Here is a 14,182-nt window from a genome sequence, read left to right as displayed (position 1 = left end):
TTGCAAAGACGAAGACAAAAACACTTCAGACAGCCATGGTTACAGTGCTTCTGTTTGCAAACACAAAGCATTGCTTTAACTCTAAGGTGACAGTGGCATTGTTAGATAATTAATTATGCCTCATAACTGGTAGGCCTATATATCAAGTGCAAATTATGACTGTTAATAATTTAATAAAAGCTGCTAAAAATACTATGCTCTTACCTTTATGTATTATTAAATAATTCATCTTAATTATGGTTTTATTGGATTGCATAAATTATTTCTAGTTCATGCAATTAATTCTTTAAGCATGAATCTCACAAAAACAGTGTACGTATTGTGTGATAGTTCACCCCAAAACCAAAGGTACATATTTTAAATGCAGAAATTCTTAATAATAATAATAATAATAATAAAAAATAATTGACACTAATCAAATGATATCTAAATATATATTAAGTTATTTTTCCATTGTGAGAAGGTAGGACACTTAATTGTAAACATAACAGAAAAAAAAAATCTTAATAGTCCTAAAATAGGCTTCATTTCAAGCTAAATATAATCGATTATTTTGCTTTTAATTTGAGTAAATATGACCCAAACTCTGCTGTACAGGATTTATGAGATTCACCCTTTACATTTTGCTGTTCAAACTATTTTAAACCCAATTTTTTCAGCAAATCATTGTATACACAGAGCCATGCACATGCCGACGTGTAATGCAAATGAAAAGACAAAAGCAGAAAGACAGAGCAGCCATAACTGAGATTAAAACAAAGAAAGCAACTGACACAGTCTGTCAAGGCCTGGGTTAATCAGCACGGCCATGCCAAATGATTTAAAGTTTTGCAGTTTATAATGTAGTTTTGTTCTTCTTCTGGATAGGTTTTACCACTGTTCCCAGCTGAAGTCATCTCCACCTCCGAATATCAGGAAGAAACCCAGAATGGTCAGAAAAATTACACAATTGCCTGCTATTACTAGGCCACAGGCGCCCCACTGGATCTGCAGAAGAAGAGAGCCATTAGTTTCATTCATGGTGACATGTTTCAGTGTACTGTCTGGTTTGCCATTTTAGAAAACATATTCTGTCTGTGTATGCTTTTAAGCCATTTTGTGGACACGTGAGCACTAAATGCAATTTGAACAAAAATGTAATTCAATTTAATCAATGCCTGCACACAGTGATGTTGGATCACTGTACAAAATCAGAATTCTGCGATAACCTCTGAGCTTTTATTTTATGAGTTGTATGGGTCATATTCTTAAAAATATGAATAAACAAGCAAGAAATAATATTTTAAAGAATGGAAGATAGACTATTTCCAAAAACCATTAAGATATCTGTACTGCAATATTCCTCCCTAATTTACATAACTATAATGCAAAAAAACAGTTATTATAGTTAAATTTTACATTTATGCATTTAGCAGGAACTTTTATCCAAAGCGAATTACAGTGCATTCAGGCTATATATATATACGTATATTTTCTTACCAGTATGTGTGTTCTCTGATAATCAAACCCACGACCTTCTGTGCTGCTAACACAATGCTCTACAAACTATAACTAAATGTTATTAGATATTAGTTATTAGATTATTGGAAACACTTGTTTGTTTTTTTACTGTGTTGAGACATGCTGCGTTTGGTCTCGTACTCTATCGCATACGTTGTCAGTGTTGTGCGCTTGCTTAGACCTTTGTTGTGATAAACAGTAAAGTGTGTTCAAGCGCCAGCCAAGAGAGTGTAAAGAAATACCCTTTGTGAGAAGCAGTTGGGAGTGAGAATCAGCGGGAGTTAAATGCAGATCGTAAGTGTATTTATTTCTTGTCTCATTAGTGTTTAGCGCAGTTGTTGTTGCTAGGAAACACTTGTTTGTTTACTGTGTTGAGACGTGCTGCGTTTGGTCAATGTTTCCGTTTTGTCGGGTTTAAAAAAAGATTAGTATACCGCGGCAGCGGTCGTGGCAGCCCTCCAGTTAAGCCCTCCTCGTGTGAAGACCGAAGAGTGTAAAGACCATCGACTCTACCGTGCGACTCCACCGGGCAGGGACATCGGCAGGGAATAGAAGTATAGTTTTTATTAATCTCTTTTTCTTTCTCCTTGTTTCATTTCTGTTTCAGTTGTTTTTTTTTTTGTTTATAACCAATTCTTACTATGTGTTTCCAGATCTCTATTATCACTACCACTCGCAAATCACATAATGTAGACAGCGGAATCTTACCAGCCTGCACACTTTGCCTATATCTGCTAATACACTACTTTCTTTTTCTATTGGTCTCTGGAATTGCCAGTCTGCTGTAAACAAAACCAATTTCATTACTTCTATTATTAGTCATTCAAAGCTTAATCTCATGGCCCTAACAGAGACCTGGATCAAACCAGAGGACACTGCTACACCTGCAGCACTCTACAATAATTTCTCATTTTCCCACTCCCCCCGCTTGACTGGAAGAGGTGGAGGTACTGGTCTGCTCATCTCTAATGATTGGAAATTTAATAATTTACCATCTTTGGGTATCAACAGCTCCTTTGAATCACATTCAGTTACTGTTACCTACCCTTTTAAAATAATTTTGTAGTTGTCTATCGACCCCCAGGACCACTGGGTAACTTTTTGGATGAATTAGATGTGTTGCTCTCAACCTTTTCTGAGGATGGTACTCCCCTAGTTATGCTTGGAGATTTCAACATCCATCTAGATAAACCTCTGTATGCTGATTTCCACACTCTGCTTGACTCTTTTGATCTCAACTGTGTGTCAACTACTGCTACTCGCAAATCAGGCAACCAACTGGACCTTATTTATACACGACACTGCTCTACTGATCATGTTCTGGTTACTCCACTGAACACATCGGATCACTTCCTCCTCACTCTTAACCTCAACATGGTCCCTGACACTTCACTTACCCCTCCACATGTCATCTTTCGACGTAACCTACGCACACTTTCACCCTCCCGACTTTCTGCAATGGTTTCATCTTCACTTCCTTCCCCTAAACTGTTTGCATCTTTGGATGCTAACAGTGCTACTGATACTTTCTGCTCCACTCTTACATCTGGTTTAGACACTGTTTGCCCCTTATCTTCCAGGCCAGCCCGTAACACCCCTTCTGCCCCTTGGTTATCTGATGTTCTACGCGAACACCGTTCTAAGCTTAGAGCTGCTGAAAGGGTGTGGCGCAAATCCAGAAATACTACTGACCTTAATATGTATCAGTCACTCCTATCTTCTTTCTCTGCTAATGTCTCCACTGCTAAAATGACATACTACCATAACAAAATTAACAATTCGTCTAACTCTCGCATGCTTTTTAAAACATTTTCCTCACTTCTTTGTCCTCCTCCTCCCCCTCCTGCTTCATCTTTAATAGCTGACGACTTTGCAACCTTTTTCATTAATAAAATTAAACACATTAGTGCACAATTTTCCACACCACAATCAGTCAAGCTCATATCACCAGCAAACTTACACCCATTTACATCCTTCTCTTCACTCTCTGAGGCAGAAGTCTCAAAACTCATCCTTTCTAATCACCCTACTACTTGCCTGTTTGATCCTATTCCATCTCATCTCCTTCAAGCCATTTATCCTGCAGTTGTACCTGCACTCATCATCAACACATCCCTCCACACTGGTGTTTTTCCCTCATCATTTAGACAGGCACGTATAACTCCACTACTTAAAAAACCCAACCTCAATCCTTCTCTTTTAGAGAACTACAGACCAGTTTCCCTTCTTCCTTTCATTGCAAAAACACTTGAACGAGCTGTGTTCAACCAAGTCTCTACATTTCTCACACACAACAACCTCCTTGACAGCAACCAATCTGGCTTCAGAAGTGGACATTCAACTGAGACTGCCTTGCTCTGTTGTTGTTAAAGCTCTAAGACTGGCAAGAGCAGAATCCAAATCTTCAGTACTTATCCTGCTTGATCTGTCCGCTGCTTTTGACACGGTTACCCACCAGATCCTCCTAACAACCCTACTGGCAAAAGGCATCTCGGGAACCACACTTCAATGGTTTGAGTCTTACCTATCAGATAGGTCCTCCAAAGTATCTTGGAGAGGTGAGGTGTCCAAGTCACAACATCTAACTACTGGGGTGCCTCAGGGCTCAGTTCTTGGACCACTTCTCTGTCTACATGGCATCATTAGGTTCTGTCATTCAGAAACATGGCTTTTCATACCACTGCTATGCTGATGACACAACTCTACCTCTCATTCCATCCTGATGATCCGACGGTAGCTATTCGCATCTCAGCTTGTCTAACAGACATTTCTTCCTGGATGATGGACCATCACCTTCAACTCAACCTTGCCAAGACAGAACTGCTTGTAATTCCAGCAAACTCATCATTTCATCACAATTTCACCATCAAGTTAGGCACATCAACCATAACTCCTTCAAAAACAGCTAGAAGCCTTGGAGTTATGATTGATGATCAGCTGACTTTCTCAGACCACATTGCTAAAACTGTCCGATCCTGCAGATTTGCTTTATTCAACATCAAGAAGATCAAGCCCTTTCTTTCGGAACATGCAGCACAACTCCTTGTTCAAGCTCTTGTTCTGTCCAGGCTGGACTATTGCAATGCCCTCTTGGCAGGTCTTCCAGCCAATTCTATCAAACCTTTACAATTAATTCAGAATGCGGCAGCAAGATTAATTTTTAATGAGCCGAAAAGAATACATGTCACACCTCTGTTTATCAATTTGCACTGGCTTCCAATAGCTGCTCGTATAAAATTTGGGGCATTGATGTTTGCCTACAAAACTACCACTGGCTCTGCACCCATTTACCTAAATTTGTTACTCCAGACTTATGTGCCCTCTAGAAGCTTGCGCTCTGCAAGTGAACGTCGCTTGATTGTGCCATCCCAAAGAAGCACAAAGTCACTTTTAAATTAAATGTTCCCTCCTGGTGGAATGACCTCCCCAACTCAATCCGGACAGCTGAGTCCTTAGCCATCTTCAAGAATCAGCTTAAAACTAGGGCTGAAACGATTCCTCGAGTAACTCGAGTTACTCGATTACAAAAAATGATCGAGGCAAATTCCTCTGCCTCGAAGCCTCTTTTAATTTATTTTAAATCTCACGTCAGGTTCTTACGCAATGATTTTTTAATGTGACAACGCGTTTACGTCACCCACAAATCGGAAAGAGACACAAGCGCTGCGTCCGAAATGGCATACTGCAAGGAGTCAGCAGTGTTTTGATTTGAGGGCGCGTGCAAACGTAAAGAGAACGTCGTGGCATGTGTCCATTGCAAGATAGAGCTGGCATACCAAATCTAGGGCCCTATGATTTCCGCGATGCAGAAAACGCAGAGGGAATCGTGGAATCCAGTCATAAAAACGGAATTTACAGTTTAACGCATTGCACTTACATCAAATCACGATATGGACTAATATCTGTAAATATTAAGCCGGAACAGTCTATTTAAATATGAATCCTGCATGTTCTGCGTGTCTGTGTTAATGAATGGAGCAGAAGCTCGTCTTCATTCATTAAACACACGGAAGCGCGCGTGACGCTCCGGTGATTTTAGCGTCTGCTGTCTCAATAAATAAGGACGTGAACACATGAACAACATCTCCAGAACTGCTCTGACAGTCTCTTCATGAGCATTTGACCGTTTGATTTGAGTAAAACTAGCGTCACATCACATACACAGAACTGTAAAGGTACGTCAACCCGTCAAAATAAAAGTCTGGTTTAGTGTAAAAACAAGTATTTGCCAGATATGCGTTACTATTGTTCAGCAGAATGTACATAAACTACTACAAAAATTTTTATTTTTAATAGTAAATCCCATTTGTTTAACAAAAAGTTAAGATAAATTAAATTAACGTTTTATCTGTTTAATGTGCATCTCAGAAAATGCTTTATTTTAAACCCCAACTGAATGGCACTTAAATGCACTTAATTCATCTGTCAACTTAATTGTCATTGTTCACAGTACAGGTACAGGCAGAGAAACAATGGGTAATAATTAAATGTTTTTTTTTATGTATGCATTGCATTCTATGCATTTTAAAAAATAAAAATATTTTTTTTCTAAAAAAAGGAAACTTAGTTGTTCATTTTTAGAGACCCAGGAGTCTTATTTCCTCTTGCATAATTAATATTACACTTTAAGCAAAAACATATTTTATCCGATTACTCGATAAATCGATGGAATTTTTTGTAGAATACTCGATTACTAAAATATTCGATAGCTACAGCCCTACTTAAAACACATCTCTTCCATCTTTATTTGACCCTCTAACTTTAACACTCACTATTCTAATTCTATTCTTTAAAAAAAAATCTAACTTCCTTTCTAATCTTTTTATATTCTATTTTCTTTTCATTAATTATGCAATTGTATGTGTGTGTGTATGTGTAAAGACCTCTAACACTAGCTTGCTCTGTTCTTTTTTTATTCTTTCTGTTTTCTTTATATTATATTATTTAAAATCCCATGCTAGATGTACTGTGTTAACCTAACTGAAACTTGTTATAGCACTTATATATCATTGCTCTTTTTGTTGTTTTTGATTGCTTCCACTGTCCTCATCTGTAAGTCGCTTTGGATAAAAGCGTCTGCTAAATGAATAAATGTAAATGTTATTAAATGTTACCTGAAATGACTTCTTATTTGAGCTAGTTTCCAAGGCAACTTTTCTTATTTCATTTTGGTTTAACATGATATCCTAAACTAAAACAGATAAGAATGAATAAAACTTTCTGAGTGGTATCTGATTCAAAATATTAATGAAAACTATAATAGTATCTCTAAATAGTATACTGAAATAACAGTGATTCTCATAACTGTAATCATATTAATTGAACAACAAACAAAAAATATTAAATACAATATATTAAAATAAATATATTAAAACAAAACTTATAAAATAGAATAAATATATATATATACATATAAACACTAATAAAAATATGGTCCTTAAAACAGGATTGTTTCTTTCTTTCTTTCTTTTTTAAGATAAATGTGACCTGAATATGATTTAATTATTTTACTGTTAAAGGCATAGCTTATACCTAAAAAAATGTCGTATCATCATTACCCACTATCCACTTTTCCTAAACCTTTATGAGTTTCTTTTTTTCTGTTAAACCAAAAAGTAGATATTTTGAAGAATGTCAGTTACCAAACAGTACTTCCATACTGTTGAAGTCAACTGGTTCTTTTGCACTGCAGGAACCTTCTCATAGTACCAGGACTAATTGTGGAACTACACACTTCTGAGCGTTTTAGTACCAGACTGCCTTTTTCGAGAACCAAATTAGCTCCTACTCCGGAGCAGGGTCTAACCAGCACAACTGGTACTAACTGTGAAGTAAGTAGACACTGATTGGCCAGTACTTACCACAGATGTTCGTGCAAGCACAACAGGTAGCCCATATGCAGACACCACAAATCCAGTGGTTAAGAAGTATGCAAGCTCCCTGCATGCATTGCTTGACTCAGTGTCATCCGCATGCCTCCTGGCTATTAAATTTGGGATAGGTGACAGGATGTAGAAAATCAGGACAAACATTGGCCAGTACACTCTGTGAGGAAAGAAGCACATAGAGGTTATCTTCAATTACTGCACTTTAGCTCTTTAGAGGGGTCAAAAACAGAAACCTACCCAAAATGTTCCAGTGCACATCCCAAAAGGAGAAAAGTCAGTCCAAGTGCACCACTGAAGGATAACGCAACAAGAGCTGAAAAGCAATCATTCAGATTAGTCAAGGCCAAAGAGTTGAGCACTGAAACATTACGTGTATTTGTATCGCCCCCCGCGGTCACAGCTCGCGACTGCAGAAATGACGTACTTGGTGACTAAACTGTTTATAAATAAATTATTTTTTAATGTTTAAGACCATTTCTTTTAATTTGATTGTCATTGGTTGATAACTGAATATGACCTAAAAGAAAAATAAAACGAGACTGCAGTACAACAATAAAACTAAAGTAAACTTAAGTAAAACGTAAACCGTAGTAGTTAGTTGACAACGTATTATTTACAATTGCTGCATGTTACTTAACAGATTTTAATTAACCAGGCTGTATCATTTGCAGTTATATTATACTTAGACGTAAAAAAATTCCTTAGCAGTCGGTAGTTATGAAAGCTGAACAAAGTTTACAAGACTTTTAGGATACTTTCGACAGCAGATGCACTCGTAAAAGGATCGGCTTGGTGGTTTGTTTAACGTTACGTAAGTGTTGCACCGATGAGAACAAGAGTTATGGATTACTTTTACCTTTTATTCCTGCCATCATTCACAAACACCTATTGTTTTTGTTTTGTTTTTGTTTTTGTCTTTGTGCTAAGTGTTACCATAGACAGTAAACTGGACTGACTTCCTATTTCCTCAAACTACTGCTCACCCTTAAAGGAGCAGTCTTACAAATACTTACAAAGATCAGAATCGTTTGATCAGCTCTCTAGAAAATCTAATAACAACAACAATAACAAACTGAATAATAATTATCGTTATTATTATTATTAATAATAATAATATTATTATTGTTATTATTATACTCCAGTTCAGTTTAATAGTCTCTATCTGTCCAGTCCATTAACTAAAATATGTCTACACTATTTATAAATCTGTGTTAAAGTTACACTGTTTTGATTGTTTTATTGTAAGATCATGTTAGCTGAGGCATTTTAAATATCATTAATAGATAAATTAGCTCATATCTGTTTGTTTGTCTGTCTATCTAATAATAATGAATATTAATATAGTTCAGCATAAAATTGCCTAAATAATGAAATATATGTTTAATCGAATATACTGTGTTAGTTTGTGTGTGTGTGTGTGTGGGGGGGGGGGGGGGGGGTCAACAACAAAATGAAAAGATTCGAGCAAAGAAAATTATTCATTAATTATTTCGCAACCCATAACCACACAGGAAAAAGACGTAGAGACTTTGCCTCGGGAGGTATATGAGCCGAATCATGATCATCTTACAGTGACAGAAATTATATTGAAGTAAACATGTAAGGGTTAAATGAATGTGACGTCTTGCGAGAGAAACGTCAGGCAGCCAATCAGATTCAGCGTGTTGGTCACGTAATTTATCAGAATCTCATCATCATTTTCCTCGGAAGCGGATCTTGTCCAGATGATCTTTCGACGGTAATGTAAAATTCGTTTACACGATTTAAATCTTTTATAAGTTAATTCGATGTAGTTGTTAGAGTCCAGACACACTAATATCAGTCAGAAATAGGAGAGAATCGTTTGTCGTGAATTGAGCGCTTAGCAAACTCTTAGTTTCTATTTGACTAACTTAACGTTAACCGTTACAGTTACCTGTAAAAACCCCAGGTGTTCGTCAAGAACAGTCTTTACTGTATTTCGAAGAGGGAAATGTTGTTCTATACCATATGTATGATTACCGAATTTTATTTTACTATACATAGGAAATGGTTGGAATGGAATAATGCCGTGACCTCATCAATAAAGTGTTAAAAAAGAAGTAGTCATGGCCTCAGTGATATTTCAGGGGCTCGAGATACATTTTTACCTGCCAGAGACACACCAGATCAATTATCTCTCAGGAAGTTTCACAGCAGAGGTGCTGTGTGTTGAAGCGGCCAAGAAGTTGGGTAAGTTTTTCAGCTGTTGCACAAAATAAAGCGTGTAACCATCACAGCCTCAATAATGTCTCAATACTTCAGGTATATCTCCACTGTGCAGCAGTTTGTTCGCCCTTTATGATGAATTCAGCAAAATCTGGTATCCACCCAATCACTCATTCACTATTGATGAGACGACAAGATTGAAGCTTTACTATCGCATGAGGTATTCCTGTACTTTTCTCTTTTTATGTTTCTTCCCAGTTTTGTGTGAGACATTTTAAAAGATGTTACATATTTATGTTAAAACCTCATTCTTGACACAGATTCTATTTCACAAACTGGCATGGGAGCAGTAGGAAATCTCTTCCAGTGTTCAGACACACTCTCAAGCGAGAAACGGGGCCTGTGGGCACAGCTGTTCTGGATGTAGATTCACTAACGTACCTCTACGCACAGGTACGGTGACAAAAACATTGCCTTGCTTTTAAACGGGTAGTTGGATGCAACTTTGCACTTTACACATTGTTTGTACTGAAATGTGTGTACACAAGCACCCTATAATGATAAAAATCTACCCAGTGTTTTTTTTTTTTTTTTTTATCTTCATTTCCCTTTTGTCAAATAGAGCCAATCTCAGATGGCTGTCTGTGTGACATCACAGGCCCCTCCCACGGATGTTTGATTGACAGTAGGGTAGCACTTTATTTTACAGTCCTGTTCCTCATGTACATACTATGTACTTATTATAGTAATTACAATAACTATGTAATAACTAGGAACTAACCTTGAACCTACCCCTAAACCTACCCCTACCCCATGCAGTTACCTAGTATTAGCAGAACTTTCTTATTTAAATACACTGTAAGTACACTATAAGTACATGTAAGAACACGTACTGTAAAATAAAGTGTAACCGACAGTAGTGTTTCTGCATACTGGACTTGTGTCTTACCTTAGACCCGAGTGACTGAGTCTCTAATTGTTTCACCTCCGGAGCAGATGTAGACAAGAATGTCTCCGATTGAGGTGTTCTGTTGTTGGATGTAATAATGAACATAGAGCTGTTTTTGACGTGGTTAAAAAGGTGTTGTTTTACACTACCATTGAGAAATTTTAACCAAACTATGTTACAGATTTTCATTAGGATGCTAAAGATTCATATCAACTTGTGGAAAATGTGCATGGTTCAGATGACCCCTTTAAAGGATGTGCTGTTCAAGAATGTTGTGGCTGCTGATTTTGATGTGTGTTTTTGTGTTTTGCAGAGTCAGTATGACTTTCAGAGCGGTCTAGCACCGCTGCGAAGTGCACGTGATGAGAAGGACGTCCAGCAGATAGAAAATGAATGTTTGGGTATGGCGGTGATGGCCATCTCCCATGATGCCATTGAAAAAAAACGTCCTCCCTGTGAATTTGAGTAAGAGCATTTTTTTTTTTTCATTTGCTTTGTATTTTATGGCACTTTTTTTTGTTTTTACTGACTGAGATTATATATAAATCAGCAAGATTTTCTTTATATATACACAAATATACAGTATATATATACAACCCGAATTCCGGGACGTTTTTTAAATTTTAATAAAATGAAAACTAAAAGACTTTCAAATCACATGAGCCAATATTTTATTCACAATAGAACATAGATAACATAGCAAATGTTTAAACTGAGAAAGTTTACAATTTTATGCACAAAATGAGCTAATTTCTATTTTGATTTCTGCTACAGGTCTCAAAATAGTTGGGACGGGGCATGTTTACCATGGTGTAGCATCTCCTTTTCTTTTCAAAACAGTTTGAAGACGCCTGGGCATTGAGGCTATGAGTTGCTGGAGTTTTGCTGTTGGAAATTGGTCCCATTCTTGCCTTATATAGATTTCCAGCTGCTGAAGAGTTCGTGGTCGTCTTTGACGTATTTTTCGTTTAATGATGCGCCAAATGTTCTCTATAGGTGAAAGATTTGGACCGCAGGCAGGCCAGGTTAGCACCCGGACTCTTCTACGACGAAGCCATGCTGTTGTTATAGCTGCAGTATGTGGTTTTGCATTGTCCTGCTGAAATAAACAAGGCCTTCCCTGAAATAGACGTTGTTTGGAGGGAAGCATATGTTGCTCTAAAACCTTTATATACCTTTCAGCATTCACAGAGCCTTCCAAAACATGCAAGCTGCCCATACCGTATGCACTTATGCACCCCCATACCATCAGAGATGCTGGCTTTTGAACTGAACGCTGATAACATGCTGGAAGGTCTCCCTCCTCTTTAGCCCGGAGGACACGGCGTCCGTGATTTCCAACAAGAATGTCAAATTTGGACTCGTCTGACCATAAAACACTATTCCACTTTGAAATAGTCCATTTTAAATGAGCCTTGGCCCACAGGACACGACGGCGCTTCTGGACCATGTTCACATATGGCTTCCTTTTTGCATGATAGAGCTTTAGTTGGCATCTGCTGATGGCACGGCGGATTGTGTTTACCGACAGTGGTTTCTGAAAGTATTCCTGGGCCCATTTAGTAATCTCATTGACACAATCATGCCGATGAGTGATGCAGTGTCGTCTGAGAGCCCGAAGACCACGGGCATCCAATAAAGGTCTCCGGCCTTGTCCCTTACGCACAGAGATTTCTCCAGTTTCTCTGAATCTTTTGATGATGTTATGCACTGTAGATGATGAGATTTGCAAAGCCTTTGCAATTTGACGTTGAGGAACATTGTTTTTAAAGTTTTCCACAATTTTTTACGCAGTCTTTCACAGATTGGAGAGCCTCTGCCCATCTTTACTTCTGAGAGACTCTGCTTCTCTAAGACAAAGCTTTTATAGCTAATCATGTTACAGACCTGATATCAATTAACTTAATTAATCACTAGATGTTCTCCCAGCTGAATCTTTTCAAAACTGCTTGCTTTTTTAGCCATTTGTTGCCCCCGTGCCAACTTTTTTGAGACCTGTAGCAGGCATTAAATTTTAAATGAGCTAATTAAGTGGATAAAAGTGTAAAATTTCTCAGTTTAAACATTTGCTACGTTATCTATGTTCTATTGTGAATAAAATATTGGCTCATGTGATTTGAAATTCCTTTAGTTTTCATTTTAATAAAATTTAAAACACGTCCCAACTTGTCCGGAATTCTGGTTGTATATATATATATATATATATATATATATATATATATATATATATATATATTTAGATAGATAGAGTACAGACCAAAAGTTTGCACACACCTTCTCATTCAAAGAGTTTTCTTTATTTTCATGACTATGAAAATTGTAGATTCACACTGAATGCATCAAAACTATGAATTAACACATGTGGAATTATATACATAACAAAAAAGTGTGGAACAACTGAAAATATGTCATATTCTAGGTTCTTCCACATTTTGCTTTGATTACTGCTTTGCACACTCTTGGCATTCTCTTGATGAGCTTCAAGAGGTAGTCACCTGAAATGGTCTTCCAACAGTCTTGAAGGAGTTCCCCGAGAGATGCTTAGCACTTGTTGGCCCTTTTGCCTACAGTCTGCGGTCAAAACATTTGGTCTGTACTGTATATATATATAATTTTTATGATTTTTTTCTTCATATTTAATGCATTTTTTTTATGTCATTATAGTTTTGATTCTCAGGCTGCTGCCATTAGAGAACAACCCCCCCCCCCCCACACACACACACACATACACACACGCACACGCACACACATTGGTATATGTGGTTTACGGGGACTTCCCGTAAGCATAATGGTTTTATACTGTAGCAACTGTATTTTCTATCCCCTTACCCTAACACTACATCTAAGCTTACCCAACACAGTAAACTTTCTGCATTTTGCATTTTTAGATTTTCAAAACAAAACAAATTATATTAATAGACCTTATTGTGATATACACTCACCTAAAGGATTATTAGGAACACCTGTTCAATTTCTCATTAATGCAATTATCTAATCAACCAATCACATGACAGTTGCTTCAATGCATTTAGGGGTCAAGACAATCTCCTGAACTCCAAACTGAATGTCAGAATGGGAAAGAAAGGTGATTTAAGCAATTTTGAGCGTGGCATGGTTGTTGGTGCCAGACGGGCCGGTCTGAGTATTTCACAATCTGCTCAGTTACTGGGATTTTCACACACAACCATTTCTGGGGTTTACAAAGAATGGTGTGAAAAGGGAAAAACATCCAGTAATATTCTGCAGTCCTTTGGGCGAAAATGCCTTGTTGATGCTAGAGGTCAGAGGAGAATGGGCCGACTGATTCAAGCGGATAGAAGAGCAACTTTGACTGAAATAACCACTCGTTACAACCGAGGTATGCAGCAAAGCATTTGAGAAGCCACAACACACACAACCTTGAGGCGGATGGGCTACAACAGCAGAAGACCTCACTGGGTACCACTCATCTCCACTACAAATAGGAAAAAGAGGCTACAATTTGCACAAGCTCACCAAAATTGGACAGTTGAAGACTGGAAAAATGTTGCCTGGTCTGATGAGTCTCGATTTCTGATGAGACATTCAGATGGTAGAGTCAGAATTTGGCGTAAACAGAATGAGAACATTGATCCATCATGCCTTGTTACCACTGTGCAGGCTGGTGGTGGTGGTGTAA

At 37.6% G+C, this 14,182-nt stretch overlaps 2 protein-coding genes across 2 annotated transcripts in view; one reads left to right on the top strand and one right to left on the bottom strand.

Annotated features, from left to right (window-relative positions):
- Positions 1 to 683: 683 nt before the first annotated feature.
- LOC132155215 (leptin receptor gene-related protein) lies at positions 684 to 8,365 on the bottom strand. The gene is made up of 4 exons (XM_059564078.1): positions 8,245 to 8,365; positions 7,626 to 7,701; positions 7,362 to 7,545; positions 684 to 987 (listed from the first exon to the last, which is right to left on the bottom strand). Exons 1-4 carry the CDS (start codon positions 8,261 to 8,263, stop codon positions 871 to 873), a joined length of 396 nt encoding a protein of 131 aa, XP_059420061.1. The 5' UTR covers positions 8,264 to 8,365; the 3' UTR covers positions 684 to 870.
- A 671-nt stretch (positions 8,366 to 9,036) lies between these two features.
- Positions 9,037 to 14,182, top strand: part of LOC132155212 (tyrosine-protein kinase JAK1-like) — a 31,054-nt gene continuing 25,908 nt past the window's right edge. Inside the window, exons 1-5 of the mRNA XM_059564076.1 lie at positions 9,037 to 9,126; positions 9,414 to 9,599; positions 9,672 to 9,795; positions 9,896 to 10,028; positions 10,838 to 10,989. Of these exons, the coding sequence (XP_059420059.1) occupies positions 9,476 to 9,599; positions 9,672 to 9,795; positions 9,896 to 10,028; positions 10,838 to 10,989 (533 nt within the window). The 5' untranslated portion in view covers positions 9,037 to 9,126; positions 9,414 to 9,475. The remainder of the gene's footprint in view (positions 9,127 to 9,413; positions 9,600 to 9,671; positions 9,796 to 9,895; positions 10,029 to 10,837; positions 10,990 to 14,182) is intronic.

The sequence above is a fragment of the Carassius carassius genome, chromosome 12 (genome assembly GCF_963082965.1).
Source record: "Carassius carassius chromosome 12, fCarCar2.1, whole genome shotgun sequence".
Lineage (NCBI taxonomy): Eukaryota > Metazoa > Chordata > Actinopteri > Cypriniformes > Cyprinidae > Carassius > Carassius carassius.
This window is presented reverse-complemented; position numbering and strand designations above follow the sequence as displayed.

Coding starts and splice junctions, on each gene's coding strand:
- LOC132155215 (XM_059564078.1), bottom strand. Junction 7,546..7,625: donor TGTGCACTGGAACATTTTGG/GTAGGTTTCTGT, acceptor CTTTCCTCACAG/AGTGTACTGGCCAATGTTTG. Junction 988..7,361: donor TGCTTGCACGAACATCTGTG/GTAAGTACTGGC, acceptor CTTCTTCTGCAG/ATCCAGTGGGGCGCCTGTGG.